This window comes from Sphaerodactylus townsendi, linkage group LG16 (genome assembly GCF_021028975.2).
Source record: "Sphaerodactylus townsendi isolate TG3544 linkage group LG16, MPM_Stown_v2.3, whole genome shotgun sequence".
Lineage (NCBI taxonomy): Eukaryota > Metazoa > Chordata > Lepidosauria > Squamata > Sphaerodactylidae > Sphaerodactylus > Sphaerodactylus townsendi.
The window spans coordinates 19,021,382-19,038,765 of NC_059440.1; the positions used below are offsets into that span (position 1 = coordinate 19,021,382).

The 17,384-nt window shown below is 48.1% G+C and overlaps 1 protein-coding gene across 3 annotated transcripts in view; it reads right to left on the reverse strand.

Moving 5' to 3' along the window:
* Positions 1–17,384, reverse strand: part of PITPNM3 (PITPNM family member 3) — a 109,546-nt gene that overhangs the window by 18,825 nt on the left and 73,337 nt on the right. For all 3 annotated transcript variants that reach the window (XM_048518768.1, XM_048518769.1, XM_048518770.1), the window contains 5 exons: positions 16,975–17,210; positions 9,140–9,329; positions 7,486–7,605; positions 5,156–5,337; positions 1,702–1,874 (listed from right to left, as the gene is read on the reverse strand). In XM_048518768.1, coding sequence (XP_048374725.1) covers positions 1,702–1,874; positions 5,156–5,337; positions 7,486–7,605; positions 9,140–9,329; positions 16,975–17,210 — 901 coding nt within the window. The remainder of the gene's footprint in view (positions 1–1,701; positions 1,875–5,155; positions 5,338–7,485; positions 7,606–9,139; positions 9,330–16,974; positions 17,211–17,384) is intronic.

Genomic DNA, 17,384 nt, shown 5'->3' on the forward strand with positions numbered 1-17,384 from the left:
CCCACTATCCCAGGTAACCTGTTCCCCAGAACCAACGAGAAGAGAGACACATGCATTCCTGAAGAAGAAGAAGAAGAAGAAGAAGAAGAAGAAGAAGAAGAAGAAGAAGAAGAAGAAGAAGAAGAAGAGTTGGATTTATATCCCCCCTTTCTCTCCTGTCAGGAGACTCAAAGGGGCTTCCAAACTCCTTTCCCTTCCCCCCTCACAACAAACACTCTTTGAGGTAGGTGGGGTTGACAGAGATCCAAAGAACTGTGATCCAGCTGGCATGTGTTGGAGTGCACAAGCTAATCTGGTTCACCAGATAAGCTCCCACAGCTCAAGTGGCAGAGCGGGGAATCAAACCCGATTCTCCAGATTAGAGTGCACCTGTTCTTAATCACTATAGCACGCTGGCCAGAGAACTATCTCTATTATGCTCCACAAAAAGCTTATTCCCGACTTGCCGCTACCAGCTCATCTGAGGCTGTCAACACGCCAGCTGCCTGATAGAGAGCACAATTGCCAGCTCTTGTCTGCCTGATATTATGCTGCCGGTTACTTGGGCAGCCTTTGCTATTTCAAGCAGCGCTTTAATAAACCAAAATAGGCCTTCTTTAGGGCTAACAGAAGAATCTAGGCAGACCTCGGAGCTCCGGCAGGCCAAGCGCCTGACTGCAAACGCTCTTTCCACAAAAGCTGATTAATGAACTCAATTACCAGTTGGGCTGATGACCGGGGCTCATGCCGCTCTGCTAGGAAGCAGGACCTGCCCCTTAATAGTTTGGCCCCTGCTGTCCGCGGGCCTTCTCAACAGCTCGATGTGTGTTTGTCCCTGATGGCGAGGACGCGCCGAGCATTTTGCAAAGTTGGAAAGCATCAAAGCCATGCAATCATCCCAGCTGCCGCTAAACAACGTTACAGCCTCGACAATGGGAAGAAAGGCCTGAAAATGTTCCAAAAAACACAGTGGAAGGACTCCAGCCTCATTGCTTTGCAAACGACCTTGCGACCTGCAATTCTGAGACGCTGAGAACTGGTGGCTCTGCAGGAAAAGCTGAGTTTTTCCCGAAGTCAAATGCTATGATTGCCAGAGGGGGAGGGGGGAAGTGGGGTCCTCCTTCTCAAGGCAACAAAGCAGGCAAAGTGTCTCTGCTCAGATTTCCCTCCAAGGCTTATTTTCTCTACCAAAAAGCAGCCCTGACTGATCAGAGCAGTGGTTCCCTTAATCCAGCATCTTGTTTCCCACAGCGGCCAATCAAATGCTCCAAAAAGCCCACCAACAGGAACACAAAACCAAGCCTTTCCCCAGCAGCTAGCATGAAGAAGTATACTGCCTCTGGACATGAAGGCTTAATTTAGCCATCAGGCCTAAGAGTCATGGTTACTCCCTACTGTCCATGAGCTTGCTTCACCCCTTCTAGTCACCTAAGCTAGGAGTTGTACTGAGGTGTACAGATCTTGTACTACTGAGTACAATCAGATTTGCCCACTAGCACCTCAGATTTTCAGGGTATGAACTTTGGAGATTTGAAGCTTTGATTTTCAAAAGCTCATACAGCCCAAACCTTATGGATCTCTAAGGTGCTCGTAGACTCCAATCTAGCTGTTCTACTGCAGACCGAAGCAGCTACCCTCTGAAACTGAGTTCCACAAATAAATTATGAACCAAGTTAAAAATTATTACTTTTGATGTGTGCCACCCACCCCTTGCCTGCTCACCTTCCTGGCTCGGAAGCACCGTCCTCCTCATAGCCAGCACCAAACCGAGGGGTGAGCCAAAGAGGAAGAAATCGGAGACTTCGAACTCAAAACGCCCGAGGTTGACGTCTGATGCGCTGGAGGTGCTCGCGGCGGGAAAGTCTGCGTCCTCCTGCAGCATCGTTGAATGAATACTGGGTTGTTGGGGAGAGAAACCAAGACAAACATCGGCTTAGCTAAAAGGATTGCTACTCTACACGAATCAAGCAAGACAGAAAGGGGGTGTTTTTTTAGGGAAAAAGAACCCAAACACCAGTTTTAAAAAATATTGCGGCCAGACAGCAGAAGGAAGGAAGGAAGGAAGGAAGGAAGGAAGGAAGGAAGGAAGGAAGGAAGGAAGGAAGGAAGGAAGGAAGGAAGGAAGGAAGGAAGGAGGGAAGGAGGGAAGGGGGGGAGGGGGGGAGGGAAGGAAGGGAGGGAGGGAGGGAGGGAGGGGGGGAGGGAGGGAGGGAGGGAGGGAGGGAGGGAGGGACAGATGCTCCTGAAAGCTTCCACTGGCATGGGGAGCAGAGATCCTTTTTGTCTTTCAGTGGTGCTCAAAGAAGCAGGGAGAAACGGCGGGTTTCTCTTCCTGCTGTTTAGAAGATTGGGGCTGATGCTCCCCTGTGAGTTGTACAGTTCATGTTGCTTTCCTCTTACAGAAACTAGTCCAGGCTGTAGGTTGGTAAAGAGAAGATGCTCTCTCGTGGGGGGGGGGGGGGGAAGAGATCACGCTTCTGTGAAAGTTTGCTGAATTTCCCACTGTTGAGGAAGGAGACAAAGAGAACAGCTGGCTTCCAGGTGCAATGCAATGCACCGGTTCGGGGTCGTACCAATGGAATCTTTACAAAGGGGATCAGATGGAAGGATTTAATTCAATTGCAGATTAGCTGCTTTCCCCATGGAATGCTGCAGGATTTAATCCCCGGCCTTGCCAGGCAAAGTAAGTGATTCTTAGCTCTGTGGACTAGTGTCAGCGTGGTGTTGTGGTTAAGAGCAGGTGGATTCTAATCTGGGGAACCGGGTTTGATTCCCCACTCCTCCACCTGAGTGGCAGAGGCTTATCTGGTGAACTAGATGTGTTTCTGCACTCCTACATTCCTGTTGAGTGACCTTGGGCTAGTCACAGTTCTCTCTGGACTCTCTCAGCCCTACCTATCTCACAAGGTGTCTGTTGTGGGGAGAGGAAGGGAAAGGAACTTGTAAGCCCCCTCGAGTCTCCTTACAGGAGGGAAAGGTGGGGTATAAACCCAAACTCCTCTTCTTCTTATATGAGGCAGTTCCCCCTGCTCAGAGGAGGCGCATAGCTTTGCACACAGGAGCTGCAATCCTGTGTTACCTCCAGTAAAGGTTCTCGAGTGGCAAGTGATGGGAAAGTCCTTCCTGTGCCTGAGACCACGGAGAGCTGCTGCCAATCAGAGCAGATGAATGGACTAATGGACTGAAGGCAACTCTGGAGGAGGAGGAGGAGGAGGAGGAGGAGGAGCCGGAGGAGGAGCAGGAGGAGGAGGAGGAGGAGGAGTCGCTCATAGCCTCGCACAGGCTTTGAGTACAGGAAAGGGTCCCAGCATCTCCACTGGTTCGATTCCCAGCATCTCCACTTAAAGGACCTCATGCAGCAGACCCCAGGAGAAGCTTTTCTGAGGTCCTGAAAAGCTCTGGCCAGCTATACTCTGTTTCCAGAAAAGATATTAGTACGGTCAGTTGAGATGCAATGGTCAAGAAAATTGTATGCTTCTGTATTAGTCCTAAACAAATATGAGAATTATCATTCATTTTTACACACTGCCTTTGTCAAAACCGTTACTGAACATGGCACTTTGATTTATAGTTCACTGAGTGACTATCACCAATACTTGCCTTTTGCAAACTGTAGGCAATAGGACCCAGGCAGAGCATTGTACAACAAAGAAGGCCCGGCATGTTGAGTTCTGTGGCGGAGGAATACGCAACCCTACTAATATCTTTTTCTGAGACGGACTATAGAATAGATAACATTGAGCTAGATGGACCAATGGTATGTGTCTGTACAAGGCTGTTAGGGCATTGTTTTCTTCTCTCGGAACCTTCCATCTAACAATGTAGTGGGCCTCTGGGGCTTGGGTGGGTGTCATACATACACACAGCTGCCTTCCTGTTGAATCAGACCACAAGTCTATCAAGACCTGTGTTGCCTGGCGGCTGCTCTCCAGGGTCTTCGGCAAAGCTCTTTCACTTCACTTCCTCCTGCCTGATCCTTTTAAGCAGAGACGCCGGGGGTGGAACAAGGGTTGCAATAAGTTCAGAGCAGGAAAAAAGGAAATCCTTCTTGACTTTAATTAAACAGTGGCATTCACTGTCAGTGGAGGTTGTGATGGCCCTGAGCAGACATGGTTTTGGAAGGGAAATTAGACAGATTCACGAAGAAGAAGTCTATCTGTGGCTATTAGCTGTGGCGACTGAAGGGAGCAAACCTCCGAATAGCAGTGCCAGGAGGGAACCAAAGAGGAAAGCTTTGGCCTCTGCACCCTGCTCATTTGGCTCTCCAGGGCAACCAGCCGGCCACTGAGGGAAACAATATGTTAGACTAGCCTCATATGCATCAGGCTCTTCTTTAGTGTTCTCCATGTGTCTGGAACTTTTTGCATGCAAAGAACGTTCTACCATGGAGCCACGGCCTCTCCCTCCCCCAAGGTAACGAGGAGCAGAGCATTTTGGCTGTCGCAGCCCCCTCTGCTCCAAGAGAGGCCACGTGATCCCACTAATTTCCAAAAAACAGCTACCGTTTCCCTGAATATAAGACATCCCCTGAAAATAAGACGTAGTCGAGGTTTTGCTGAAGTGCGACGTATAAGGCATCCCCCGAAAGTAAGACGTAGCAAAGTTTTTGTTTGGAAGCATGCCCGACGAACAGAACACAGAAAAATAAGACATCCCCTGAAAATAAGACATAGCGCATCTTTGGGAGCAAAAATTAATATAAGACACTGTCTTATTTTCGGGGAAACACGAGGTAAGAGCCTCTTACTTTACTGGGGACTTAGGTGGGCTGGCTGAGCTTCCTTTGCTGACTTTCAGAAGGGCTCCTGCCATCGCTGGTGGGTTCATCTCTTACAATCGTTAAGAGTTTTGAATCCTTGTAATGTTTAGGATAATTTTAAATATGTGTTTCTAGTCTGAACGCATTAAAACTGAACTCTTGAACGTCACCTCGAGGAACCTGGTTTGGATGGGAGTTGGATTAAACATTTAAAGACACAAAATCAGTTGCAATCCCTCGTAAAAGTATTTCTTTGCTTCCGGCTTTCCTCAGCCTTTTTTCCCCCACCATACTTTTCAGCAGCATCTTGTCAGATTAGGCCACAAATCCTTAACTCTACTCATAAATCTTGAGAGCTCTGCCACAGTTGGCAAGAAACATCTCCAAGCAATTTCTCCGGCCAGGTCTTCCACTTACCTGGACAGGAGGGCGTGATGCTGCGTGATGGAATCGCAGTCGTAGCTGGAGCAGTCGCTCGGTTTCCGCAGCAACGGCTGCCTGGGCTCCTCTTCCTCCATCAGTGCGGAGATGTCAATGTTGCTCTTGCTGAGGCGTTTGAGATCTCCCAGATTTGAGTCTTCGGCAGTGAGAGGGTTATCCTTTAGAATAACAATTTCAGAAAAAGGGAAACACAGCAAAATAAATGTTTGAATTTTTTTAAGTTGATGGGTCAGGATACAGAAGAGAAGTATTCCCATTACAGAAGTATTTTGTGAAGGGATTTCGTAGAGTTGTAGTACAATTGTTCAGGAGGGAGCTCTTATAAAAGGAAACAGGGCTGTAGTTTATTACATGTATTATCTTGCTTTGAGTGGAAGATACACAGACAATCTGGGGGCTAGGTACCTGGAAGAAGTTCTGAAACCTACTATATACTTTAATCAGAGTTTTCACCATTTACCATCCCAACAGGAGATTTCCCGTGGGATCTTAATGGACATATCAATGGACTAGTTCTCTCCCTTATCAATGTAATGACATAAACATGTATGTAGTCCACTTTCCAATTAGTGCTTTATTAAACTGGCACTTTGCTTTAAGCAGTTTATGTATTAGAGCCATAAGGGTATAGTGATTTTTTTTTAGTTTGTTCTGTCTACACTGTACCTTACCTGTTGGATTTCTTAAGCAGTATAAGACACACCAGCCTCAGGACCTGAAAGCACCTCGCTGGTGCTTTACTGGCACCTCAGTGCTTTACTGAGACCAACTATTGAAGGCTCCTTACCTTTCTTACGATTTTCTTCCCTTGTGACGAAGGTTTGCTAAAAGTGGCCTGCTGGCTCTGCCTTCTACAGCTCTGGAGATTGATAATTATATTCTGTGCAAGGCAGAGCTCCATACGTCACTAGGAAAATAAACTTCCTGGCTCAGCATCAGTTTTCTCCACAGTCAGAAGTGGCTGATAATGTGAACATTCCTATACTCTTTCTCTACCCAAAGATGTTCCAGGATTCAAAATGCAAACCCAGGATCTGGTCTTGGGCCTTTTGAATATTGACGTAACAGAATCCAACCTTATTATATTAAGGTTGCTATGCCAAATAGTGTTACACCCCCAAGCCCCATTGACATCAGAAGAAGAAGAGTTTGGATTTATATCCCACCTTTCTCTCCTGTAAGGAGACTCAAGGTGGCTTACAAGTTCCTTTCCCTTCCTCTGCCCACAACAGACACCTTGTGAGGTAGGTGGGGCTGAGAGAGATCCCAAGAACTGCGACTAGCCCAAGGTCACCCAGCAGGAATGTAGGAGTGCGGAAACACATCTGGTTCGCCAGATAAGCCTCTGCCACTCTGGTGCAGGAGTGGGGAATCAAGTCCGGTTCTCCAGATTAGAATCCACCTGCTCTTAACCACCATGGAACGCTGGCTCTCAGCTGACTTAGAAGGGATAACTCTGCTTAGGTTTGCACAGCAAACGTGGTGATCAATGAAAGGGAAAAACCACAAATGTGAAATTCACTTTAATAAAATTGTCCACATGCCAACACAAGATCAGAGGACACAGCGAAGGCACGTAACAGTCTAATTTTCAGTTCTCCCTTGTATCTTATTAACCTTTCATAATACCTTTCTCCGCTTTCTGGTGCAGACTCCATTAGCTCCCGAATGAATCTTGTAAATATTAGCTTTATATTAACTCCGTGTCCAGAAACAAATTACAGCTATGGTCCTTTTTTTAAATTGGCTGCAATCCTGTGTCTATTTATCCGAGGTTTACTTCTGAGCGATCATGCGTAAGATCAAGCTGCAAGAGAATTGTCAGGCCAAAGAAGAGTCAGGGCGGGGAACTGCTAGTTAATAGCATCTAATACCCTGTTCAAAGGATTTTGGATTCGGGACTGGCTCCTGCGTCCTTCAACTGCTGAGCATCTCAGCCTGGATTCTGAGGAGGAGAAATTTGACAGTTGTGGCAGGCTCCGAGCCAAGGAAAGATGGCAGTGCTTTCAAGTTCCATTTCACAGAATGCTACTCCACCCCCAAGACTGAACAAGGAATGTGCCAGAGACAGTCACTAGACGACATGTGCAATCTGTCCTCTTATAAAAAGCAAAACAAAACCAATTAGGCAAACCGTCACAGGCACTCCGCAGCAAGAAGAGAAGGGCTGAAAAGCCTCCGCTAATTATCTGCTTGCACAACAAGCCGGGTAGCGACAAAAGATTTTCCTCCCCAAATTTCTACCATTTTCACCGGTTAGCAAGGCATGATGGGACTCTGCCTCTGTCACTCACGAGCTGTCTTACCTGGACGCTGCTCGAGCTGCCCCTTCTGCTGCTGGCTTGGCTTTCGTCGGCCAGCCCTGTGCTGTAACAGATGGCATCAAAGCCCAGGATGCCTCCCACGCAGTCCCCAATGAGGCATACCTGGAAGAAAGAGAACATGTGGTCAAGAATAGAATCATGGAGTTGGAAGAGGCCCCAAGGGCCATCAAGTCCAACCCCCTGCCATGCAGGAACACACAATCAAAGCACTCCCAACAGATGTTCATCCAGCCTCTGTTTAAAAACCTCCAAAGAAGGAGACTCCACCACTCCCTGAGGCAGTGAATTCCACTGTTGAACAGCCCTGACAGTCAGGAAGTTCTTCCTGATGTTTAGGTGGAGTCTCTTTTCCTTCACCTTGAACCCATTACTCCTAGTCCTAGTCTCTGAGGCAGCAGAAAACAAGCTTGCTCCCTCTTCGACATGGGGTCCCTTCAAATATGTAAATGTGGCTATCATATCCGCCCTTAACCTTAAATTCCTTAGACTAAACATCCCCAGCTCCCTAAGTCACAGGGCATGGATTCCAGACCTTTGACCATTTTGGTTGCCCTCCTCTGGATGTTACTTCTCAGTCAAGTGGCAGATACCTCTCTGGGTTTCTTCCCTTCCTGACTTCCCAAATCCTTACCAGATTGAGATCTCTCTCTCTTTCTCTTTTTCTCTTTCTCTCTCTCACACACACACCCAAAACCCACATTCTGTGATGCAGCAATATGATATCTCTTCTGAATTGACAAGGAAAAACTGGACAGCATAACTGTGCTTATTAATATCAGCACTGCGGTGAACACATATTTCTCCCTCTTTGTTTGCTTAATCTGTTATTGAATTTCCTAAATGTGAAGCTGTTGGGTGTAATGGTGGGGAGAGGACCAAAACACACAACACACAAACTCACACATACATGCACACAGACAGGTTTTTCCCACAGCTTCATCCTTCTTGACAGAAACACTGGCTAGGGATAGGAAGACCTTTTGGACAGTTTTAGCAACCATTCTCAGTTAGCATTGCCATGTATATATGTGTTTGATTTTATTCTCAATCTCTGCTTATGCAGCAATGTTTTCCACAAAAATAACTTCAAGTCCATTTTGTTGAGCTTTCAAGTCAGGGGGTTCCTGTCGGGACCAGGGTCTCGACTGGCAGGATCTGTAACCAGACTCGCTTCCATTCTAGTCCTATTGGGGTTTGCCAGCTGGAAGGCTAAAAACTGAATGACAGCAAAACAACCTTGTCTTACTCTGTTGACCAAGTAAAAGCACAGGTTCCGACTCTGGATCTGTGCTGTGAATGGCTAATCCACAGGCTTCATACAGCAACAGCTGATGCTGTAAACCTTCAGTTCTTTGTAAATCTGAATGGGAATCTGTGATCTGAGCAAACTCAGCCCTGGTAGCTTACTAACTTGGTGCAAAATTTCCCTGCAGCCCCTACCAGGCTCTTTATTTTCCCACTAGCAATATTCAGCAGTGCTGCTTGCAATTAAAACAAAGAAAACCCCCACGTTGCTTCAACAAAACAGAGAGAAGCAATTAGACTCAGGCGTGGAGATGCTCTGATTTGTGGACACACGGGTATAACTCAAAGCCTCACATTCATGCTGTCCATCAAACAGAGGGATGCATCGTACCTGCCCATTAAAGCCAGTCCCGTCAGGAGATCTGAGAAATTCATTGTAAACCTGGTTAGCTCTGTTGATCACCATAGCAACCGCATCCTGGTACTGTGGGGAGGAGATGGCCAGCAACGGCAAGGCCGCTAGAGGGATGTGGTCTTCGCTGCTGCTTAACGATGTCTCATCATAACTGTAGGGATTTAGGCTGGAAAGAGAAGAAAGGGACAGAAGTGCAAACGGCTGGGAAATGACGAAGGTGTGCTATAAATGAGGGGTGGGGGGAAACATGGAGGAAAAAAATTCTACTAAGCACAGTTTTCATATCTTGCAAAATGCTGACCCACTTGGTGCAACCGGATGCTGCCAAAATGGAGGTTTAAAAACAAAGTTTAATGGTCCCCACTGTAAAGTCTACACGAAAAGACACATCGAAATGACAAGACCTGAATCTCTCCCCCACCCCCTGCCCTTCCAGTTCCAGACCAGAGCCATGCTTGAAGATTGACACAATTTCCTGTGGAAAAACAGCCCTTTAAAACTTACTGCTTTCCCTTGACTGGCTTGTGTTAGTCATAAAGCAGGTCTCGGAAGAAGAAGTGAATGAAAAGAAAAGAGCCCCCGGACAACTGAGGACTCCTTGGGAGAATACTCATCGACTTTACAGAGATATTATAACCGTTACGAGATGACAAGCACAAAGAATTTGAAAGCTCCACCGCTGTGCAGAACTGAGAGCCGCCGCAAAAGAGACGCTTTGAAAGCTGCCGAGAGAGCTGGCAATTCCTCTGGCCCACATCTCCGGGGCTCCTCTGGAGAGGGGAAGTGTTCATTTTGTCAAATAGGGGGACACAATGAGCATATCTCCGGGTCTCTGTGTGTGTTTGCGCGTCTCCTCTTCGGATGACGACAAAGTACACGTCATTCCTCTGTTCTTCTTGTCCCTCATCTGCAATGTGCAAAGTACCTCTAGCCAGTCTGCTTCCCCAGGCTTCCAAAAGACAAAGGCTTCACTCACCACTGCAGCTAGCCTTAAGTGACTTTTTAAAAGGTTGCTCGGATGCCCAACCTGAGTCACTTTGAAGAACAGAGTCCCATCCTGGGAGGCACATCTCAGCGTGCTTGAAGGCAAGACCACGAGCTCCCTCTTCTCTAAGAAAAAAAAGAATGCCCCATCCACATTCCTCAAATTCATCCTCCTGAAAATCCCGAAGTTGGACGAGGACTTATCAGCACTTCTTCTCCTGATGCTTTTAACAGCTTCCTACGCCTGGTTTTCAGTCATTTTGTGGACTTGTGTGTAGGTGTTGTGGGGGGAACTCCAAGCAGAAATTCCAAGACTCTTGGTGTAGTGGTTAAGAGCAGGTGGATTCTAATCTGGAGAACCAGGTTTGATTCCCCACTCCTCCACTTGAGTGGCAGAGGCTTATCTGGTGAACCAGATGTGTTTCTTCACTCCTTCATTCCTGCTGGGTGACCTAAAGCTAGTCACAGTTCTCTCTGAACTCTCTCAGCCCCACCTACCTCACTAGGTGTCGGCTGTGAGGAGAGGAAGGGAAAGGAGCTTGTAAAGTGGGATATAAATCCAAACTCTTCTTCTTCTGAGTTTTTGTAGGGTTTCTGGGCTGCTTCTTCTTCTTCTGGGCCTTGGCAGCAGCTGTGCATGTCTAGATTTCGCCTGACGGCATCCAACGCACGACAGACTCGATGGCAAACACTCCCCTGCACCAGCTGGCCTTTTGACAGTCTAAATCCACAAGACTCCGTTCCGAAACAAACTGCTTCTACCAAAGCACAGCCACTGTGCGAAGTCAGCATGCTGGGGAAAACCAAATCCACTCAAGGCGGGGAAGTTCCCACTGAATTAGCGGCTGGTAATGACGAGCACAGGAGGGAAGGCAGCACGCCGTGGCTTGATCTCGCCAGATCTTGGAAGCCAAGAGGGGTCAGTACTTGGGTGGGGAGACCACCAAGGAAGACTCTGCAGAGGATGGCAACGGCAAAGCAACTCTGCTTCTCGACTGCTTTGGAAACTACATCCCGGGAGTGCTATAAGTTGGCTGTAACTTGATGTCATTTTTGCATGCGTTAATGAATATCTCAACTGGGGAAGCATCTACAAACCTTGGGGGCCAGGGGAAGGGAGACAGGCGAGAAACCAAAACAAGAAAGGAAAGGAAAGGAGCCAGTAAAAGCAACACGCCCATCCATCTCCTCGCCATGACTGTGCCCACCTTGGCTGGGCAAGGAAGGCAGAAACAAGGCTGCTTTTGAAAGTGGCATCAATTATCTCCCAAAGCAAGAAGGGCGTGGTTTGAGCATCCTTGCCCACAAGTTGCAAACCCCCACATCTTTTGCTGGCTGCTGCCAAATGGTTGCTCTCCAGCCCCCAGATGGGTGCACCCCTGGTAACCTCAAAGCGTGGCTCAGTGGAAGTGGCTCCCTGGTTCAGTCCTTGGCATCTCCAGCTGAAAGGATCAAACAGCCAGGATAAGGTAGTAGGTAATGGGAGAGATCTCTGCCGGAGACTCTGGAGAGGAACTGCCAGTCCGGCTAGGCACGTTGACCTTGACAGACCAAAGATGTGATTTAGTACAAGGCAGATTCGTGTGTCCTTGTATAGCTGACAGCCACCAGTCATCAATCTTCACTGAAGAAAGCCTCTTGTAGCCATCAGACCCATTAAAAAGAAATATTGGTAACTACTAGCTACACAGAGGCAGAGAGAGAGAAAGAGAGAGAGAGAGAGAGAGAGAGAGAGAGAGAGAGAGAGAGAGAGAGAGAGAGCACTCTTTGCCTACAATCGTAAAATTGTGGAATAGAATAGAAGCTTTGCACCAACTGCACCCTCAGAATAGCCAGCCACAAGCCACAAGGTGGCAGCAAGATGTTGCCAGGTGCCAACAGAAAGGCCTTGCCCCAGAGGCCTAGGTCTGTTGCCCTGAAACACACCCTGGGGCTCTCTGCCATTTTGCTGCTGGTCTCAATGGAAGACAGACAGTTCTACCCTGGGGGGAAAAACCCGCCAGTGATTTTGCTGTTTCAGAGCTCATCCAAACGACATTTTGCGCCCAAAGCAGCAAAACAACTTTTTTAATGACCTGCTGCTCAGCTGGTTTCCTGTGGGCTCCATCAATTTCCAATTAAATGACTTTGCTACTCCATCCAAGCCACAGAAATGCAAAACACAGAAAGAATATCTGGGTAATGTTTATGGAACCTGGGAAAACTTAAGCAAGCAAGCGAGCAACAAAACACAACACCCAAACGTATATTTATGTTTTTATGCTTTTAGGATGGTATGCTTTAACGGGGCTTTTAACCCCACGATGTAAGCCGCCCTGGGACTTCGGTGTAGGCCGGGGTATAGATGGAATAAATAAATAAACATTACCTTAACAGAGAAAAATAGAAAAGACCATGATTCATGCCATACAAGCAAACACAGAAGGCAATGATGTAAGCATTCAAACCAGGTACTTGTAAGACAGAATCAAAGATCCCAGAGAATTAAGGAATGTGTGTCTGTTCAAGAGGCCAGCAAGACCCACGGGCAACCCTGACTGAACTTCCACAAAGCAGAGGGGGATACAATGCAGAGAGAGTTAGGTGGCTCTAGTAAGTCAGCCAAGCTATTTTGAACAGGGACAGCAAAGAGGTATTAGCTAGGCCCTAAGTGCAAGAAACCCCACTTCACTGTATCCCCTCAAAAAGCACCCTCTATGTCCATCTCCTGGCTCCAGGTGTGGTAGCCAGTCTTTTCTGCATTCCTGGCCACTCAATTGGAATACAGCAGGTGCACCACTGGCACCTAGAAAAAATGCAGCCCTCTGTGACATCAGAGGATTTGTCCAATCACAGCCAACACATATTGATCACATATTAAAATGGGGCATGGGCACAGAGACTAACATGTGGAATGCGGCAGAGACCTAATAGCAAGTGAAACAGTTCAGTTCATCATGTGGAACTGTGGCTTTTTACTTAGAGGCAAAGTGTACCTAGGATCCTGAACAGGGCCCTTGAACTGGGACAAGCTACCAATCACACAACAGGAAAACATCCACAGCACTGCACAGGCATGGCTCTTCCTTGCAAGGCTGTGAACGAGTCGGATGCGCATGGAACAAGGGAGTGGGTTGAAAAAGTGACAGATCTCCTGCAGCCAAACTCCACCCGCAGAAGAGGGCTCTTGCTTGACTACAAAGTCCCAAGAAGGCCAAAACCCAATCAAATCACAAGAGTGCCAACTGTTGGCATCAGCAGAGCACATGGCCTGCCACAGCAGCAGTCGCTCTGCCAGCCTCCTTTGCTTCATTTCCCCTCTCATTGGCATTTCGCTCAATGCAATATTGACGACACACAGGCCAAGCTGGTTGCCCTCTAATCGGGGGTTGATTGGCACAGTTCAGCCACTGTTGGTGATGGCAGGAGCCGGAAGGAAGGGCAGACCGAGGCCAGTGAGGCCTCACCTGTCAAGTTTCAGAGCCATAAGTCTCTGCAGAGGCCGCTTCCCTTCCTGGTTCCAATTATAAATCCTTGCACGTTTGTTTCTGTTCTGGAAAGAACACTGTTTTCTAGGCCCTTCGGTCAAACTGACCCAGGACACGCTGCTGTCTGGATTACGTATCTCTAGATACAAAGTACTCAAGGAAGAAGCCAGCAAATTCCAACTATTTCCACAGCAGTTTAAATAAATTAACGTCGGTTGGCGCACAGAGAAGGCGCAAAGCAGCAATTAGAGCGGGAGGTATATTTTGACACAAGCGTCTTCTCGCTAACTGCCAACTATGAGATTGATTGCCAAGGTCGGGGGAGAAGAGGAAGAGTTTCCATTTTATTTCTGAATGCACAGCATAAGAAACAACTACGGGAAAGGCACTCTCAGATTCTCAGTTTTGGCTAGCATGGTTCTAGATACAGGCAGCTTCTGAAAATGCTGTAACGCCACCTGGCTTACACTTCTCAAGAGAAGGGAAGCAGGACCACCCCTGAATACAAAGGACAAAACTGACCCAGGGAGAGGGCAAAGGGGATCAAGGTAGGATGGCCAATCTCCTTTCCTGCCTCTCTCCACCAGCTTATGAATGAAATCTTGCATATGACAAAACTGCACACTTTCAATGGGCTTAAAGATCCATCTTATGCAGCACGGCACAGCCAAGTCAGTCCACACAAAGCGTAGTCTTCTCCCCCCTCCCCAAAACACTAGCTGGTGAAGGCATTTCACCCAGAGCCCTCTTGACTCCAGATGTGCTTGATTTAGAAGGAGGAGGAAGAAGAGTTTGGATTTATATCCCCCCTTTCTCTCCTATAAGGAGACTCAACAGGGCTTAAAATCTCCCCCCCCCAACAAAACACCCTGTAGGTAGGTGGGGCTGAAAGAGCTCCAAAGAGCCGTGACTAGCCCAAGGTCACCCAGTTGGCATGTGTCAGAGTGCACAAGCCAATCTGGTTCACCAGATAAGGCTCCACAGTTCAAGTGGCAGAGTAGGGAATCAAACCTGGTTCTCCAGATTAGAGTGCACCTGCTCTTAACCACGACACCACACTGGCTCTCATCTAGACCAACAGTGCAGCAAGTGACCAACCCCTCTGGGATGAATCTAGTCAGCCTTCACTCACTTGCGCAATTTTCTCCCCCACTACAGCTCCCAATCTCATACAGCTTTTCTCGACGAACCCCAGGATGGGGTAGATAAAGTGGACCCTGCCGCCCATTTTATCACGAGGAAAAACTGGCTGAATACAGACCTCACATCTTAGGAAAAACTGGCTGAATACACACCTCACATCCTAATGCTAAGCTTTCCTCCAAAGACTTACTTCAACAAGGAAGAATTTTGTACCTCAGGAAAAACCCATTCTTTGATAGAGGTGCTCCTTCTGGTGAAGGAATATCTAGTGGAAAAAAAATCCTATGATACAAGTTAGCTGAAGCAAGTTATAGGATCCAGCCATGTGTTTACACTGTAGGCCAGATGTCTTTTCTGAAAAGCGCTTTTCATGTATCCAACACAGTAACTTTGGCCAACTGTAACTCTGGAACGGGGCACAGGTTTCTCCCATATTTTCCCCCATATGCAGTGACTGCCCTTATGGCAGTAAATCAAATCATACAATCATAGAGTTGGAAGAGACCTCAAGAGCCATCAAGTCCAACCCCCTGCAGTGCAGGAACAAACATTCAAAGCACGCCTGACAGAAAATCAATGAGTTTTCCACTAATTTCTCCCACAACTGTTTCTGTGCGGCTCGCACGAAACCTCCCCTGCTTCCTTACCAAGCTCAGCCAAGGGACTTCAAGTTAAGCAGCCTGTCTGAGCTTTCCAGACAGCGGTAAATATTAGACTAAAGCCATCCCTGCAGTGCAATATTCCTAGTCTCGGAAGCGGCATTTAGTTTTCACAGAGACCCGTTCTTCACTTGAAATGCCAGACTGACGTCTTTTCACTTCCATAAATCTGGGCTCGGAGAATTCCCCTCAGGAGCTTCAGAAAACCACAGCATTAAAACAAGCCGCCCGACGTCACTTTCGTCAAGCTATTTTTTATTCAAAAGGTCACTGCTTCAGAATGGGGCTATTATTTAAATTCACTAAAGCCAGCACATGGGCAGCCCAATTGGGGGGGGGGTAATTCATGGAGCTGGCACAGGGCCACAGTGGTGGGTTTGCCCACTGTGCTGGCGTAAACGTCACTTATGCTGGTGGAGAGGGCAAACTGGGAGGTGACCCGGAAGAACACCTGCTGAACAGAGTTGCACTGGCCAGAAGCTGGAGGCGGGCACAGCTGGAGGAAGGCTAGGGCATTCCCGGGGGTGGAGCCAACTTTAGCCAGCTTCCACTGGGCTTTACAGCCAGGAATGCCCCCGGTGCAGGCCTAAAACTTACACCACCCAAAAGGGTGGCACAAATCCATTTTGCCCTATGGAGGGCTTTCAGATGGCCAGGAGTTTCCTGGTTTTTGTTGCTTCCCCATGGTGTCTGGAAACCCTCCGGAGGCGGCACGATTGCATGGGAGCAGCACCGTCCCCAGCCATTAGAGCCAGCGTGGGGTAGTGGTTAAGAGCAGGTGGATTCTAATCTGGAGAACTGAGTTTGATTCCCCACTCCTCCACATGTGTAGCAGAGGCTTATCTGGTGAACCAGATGTGTTTCCGCACTCCTACATTCCGGCTGGGTGACCTTGGGCTAGTCACAGTTCTTCGGAACTCTCTCAGCCCCACCTGCCTCACAAGGTGTCTGTTAAGGGAAGAGGAAGGGAAAGTGGCTTGTCAGCCCCCTTGAGTCTTCTTACAGGGGATAAAGATGGGATATAAATCCAAACTCCTCCTCTTCTTCCCTCTGGATGAGGCTGTCAGGCCTTCAAGATTGATTCTCAGCTGGCCCTCATCAACAGTTTCACAGTTTCTCAATGATCGTTGGTAGCTTCCATTTCTCAGATAGGAAACTGAGGGAGAGAGCAGCTTGTGTGAGGTAAGAAAGACTATCTGTCTCCAGGACCGTGACGTATAGTTTGGTCAAAATTTCCACCTGGAGTCTTCACGTCACCTTTGCCCTCACGAAGTTCCCCTCCTCACACACAAAACACACGAAGCAGCCTTATACTGAAACAGACCACTGGCCTATTGAACTCAATACTGTCTACTCAGGCTGACAAGCTGGCTCTCGGGATAAGGTCGTTCTCATCGAGTGCTACCTGGATCCTTTGAATTGGAGATGCCAGGGATTGAACCTGAGGCCTCCTACATGCCAAGAAGATGCTCTGCCACTGAGCCATGGCCCCCTCCCTCCCCTGCTGGGTCTAGTCCACCGAGTAAAGCATGCATAGGCAAGCAAGGACAGGACTCACTTGGCCACGAGAGAGAAGGCCTCTGAGCAGACAGCTGGGCACGGGACAAGCCTGATTAAGATGTGACCAAGGGCCGCAGGGAAGTGGGCTCGCGTCACCTTCTCAAAGACCGACGTGAAGGTGTTGATATCTCCTGTCTTGCTATTTGGCTCTCCTCCTCCTGTATCCAAGATGTTGCCCCCGTGGAGAACAAGAATCAGGACGTGGGTTTTACAGCTCCGTTGCTGACCTCCTTCCTAGAGAGAAAGAGAAAGCCAACCAGTACATTCAAAAGAGCCACGCCTTTTAGTGGGGAGTGGGGAAGCACCATGATGCCGCCCCTTGAAGTCACAATGAAGTCTTGAATGGAAGAACAGGGCATGGTGTGGAAGGCTGCCCTGCATGCAGACTCCAGTGAGATCCCTCCCTCC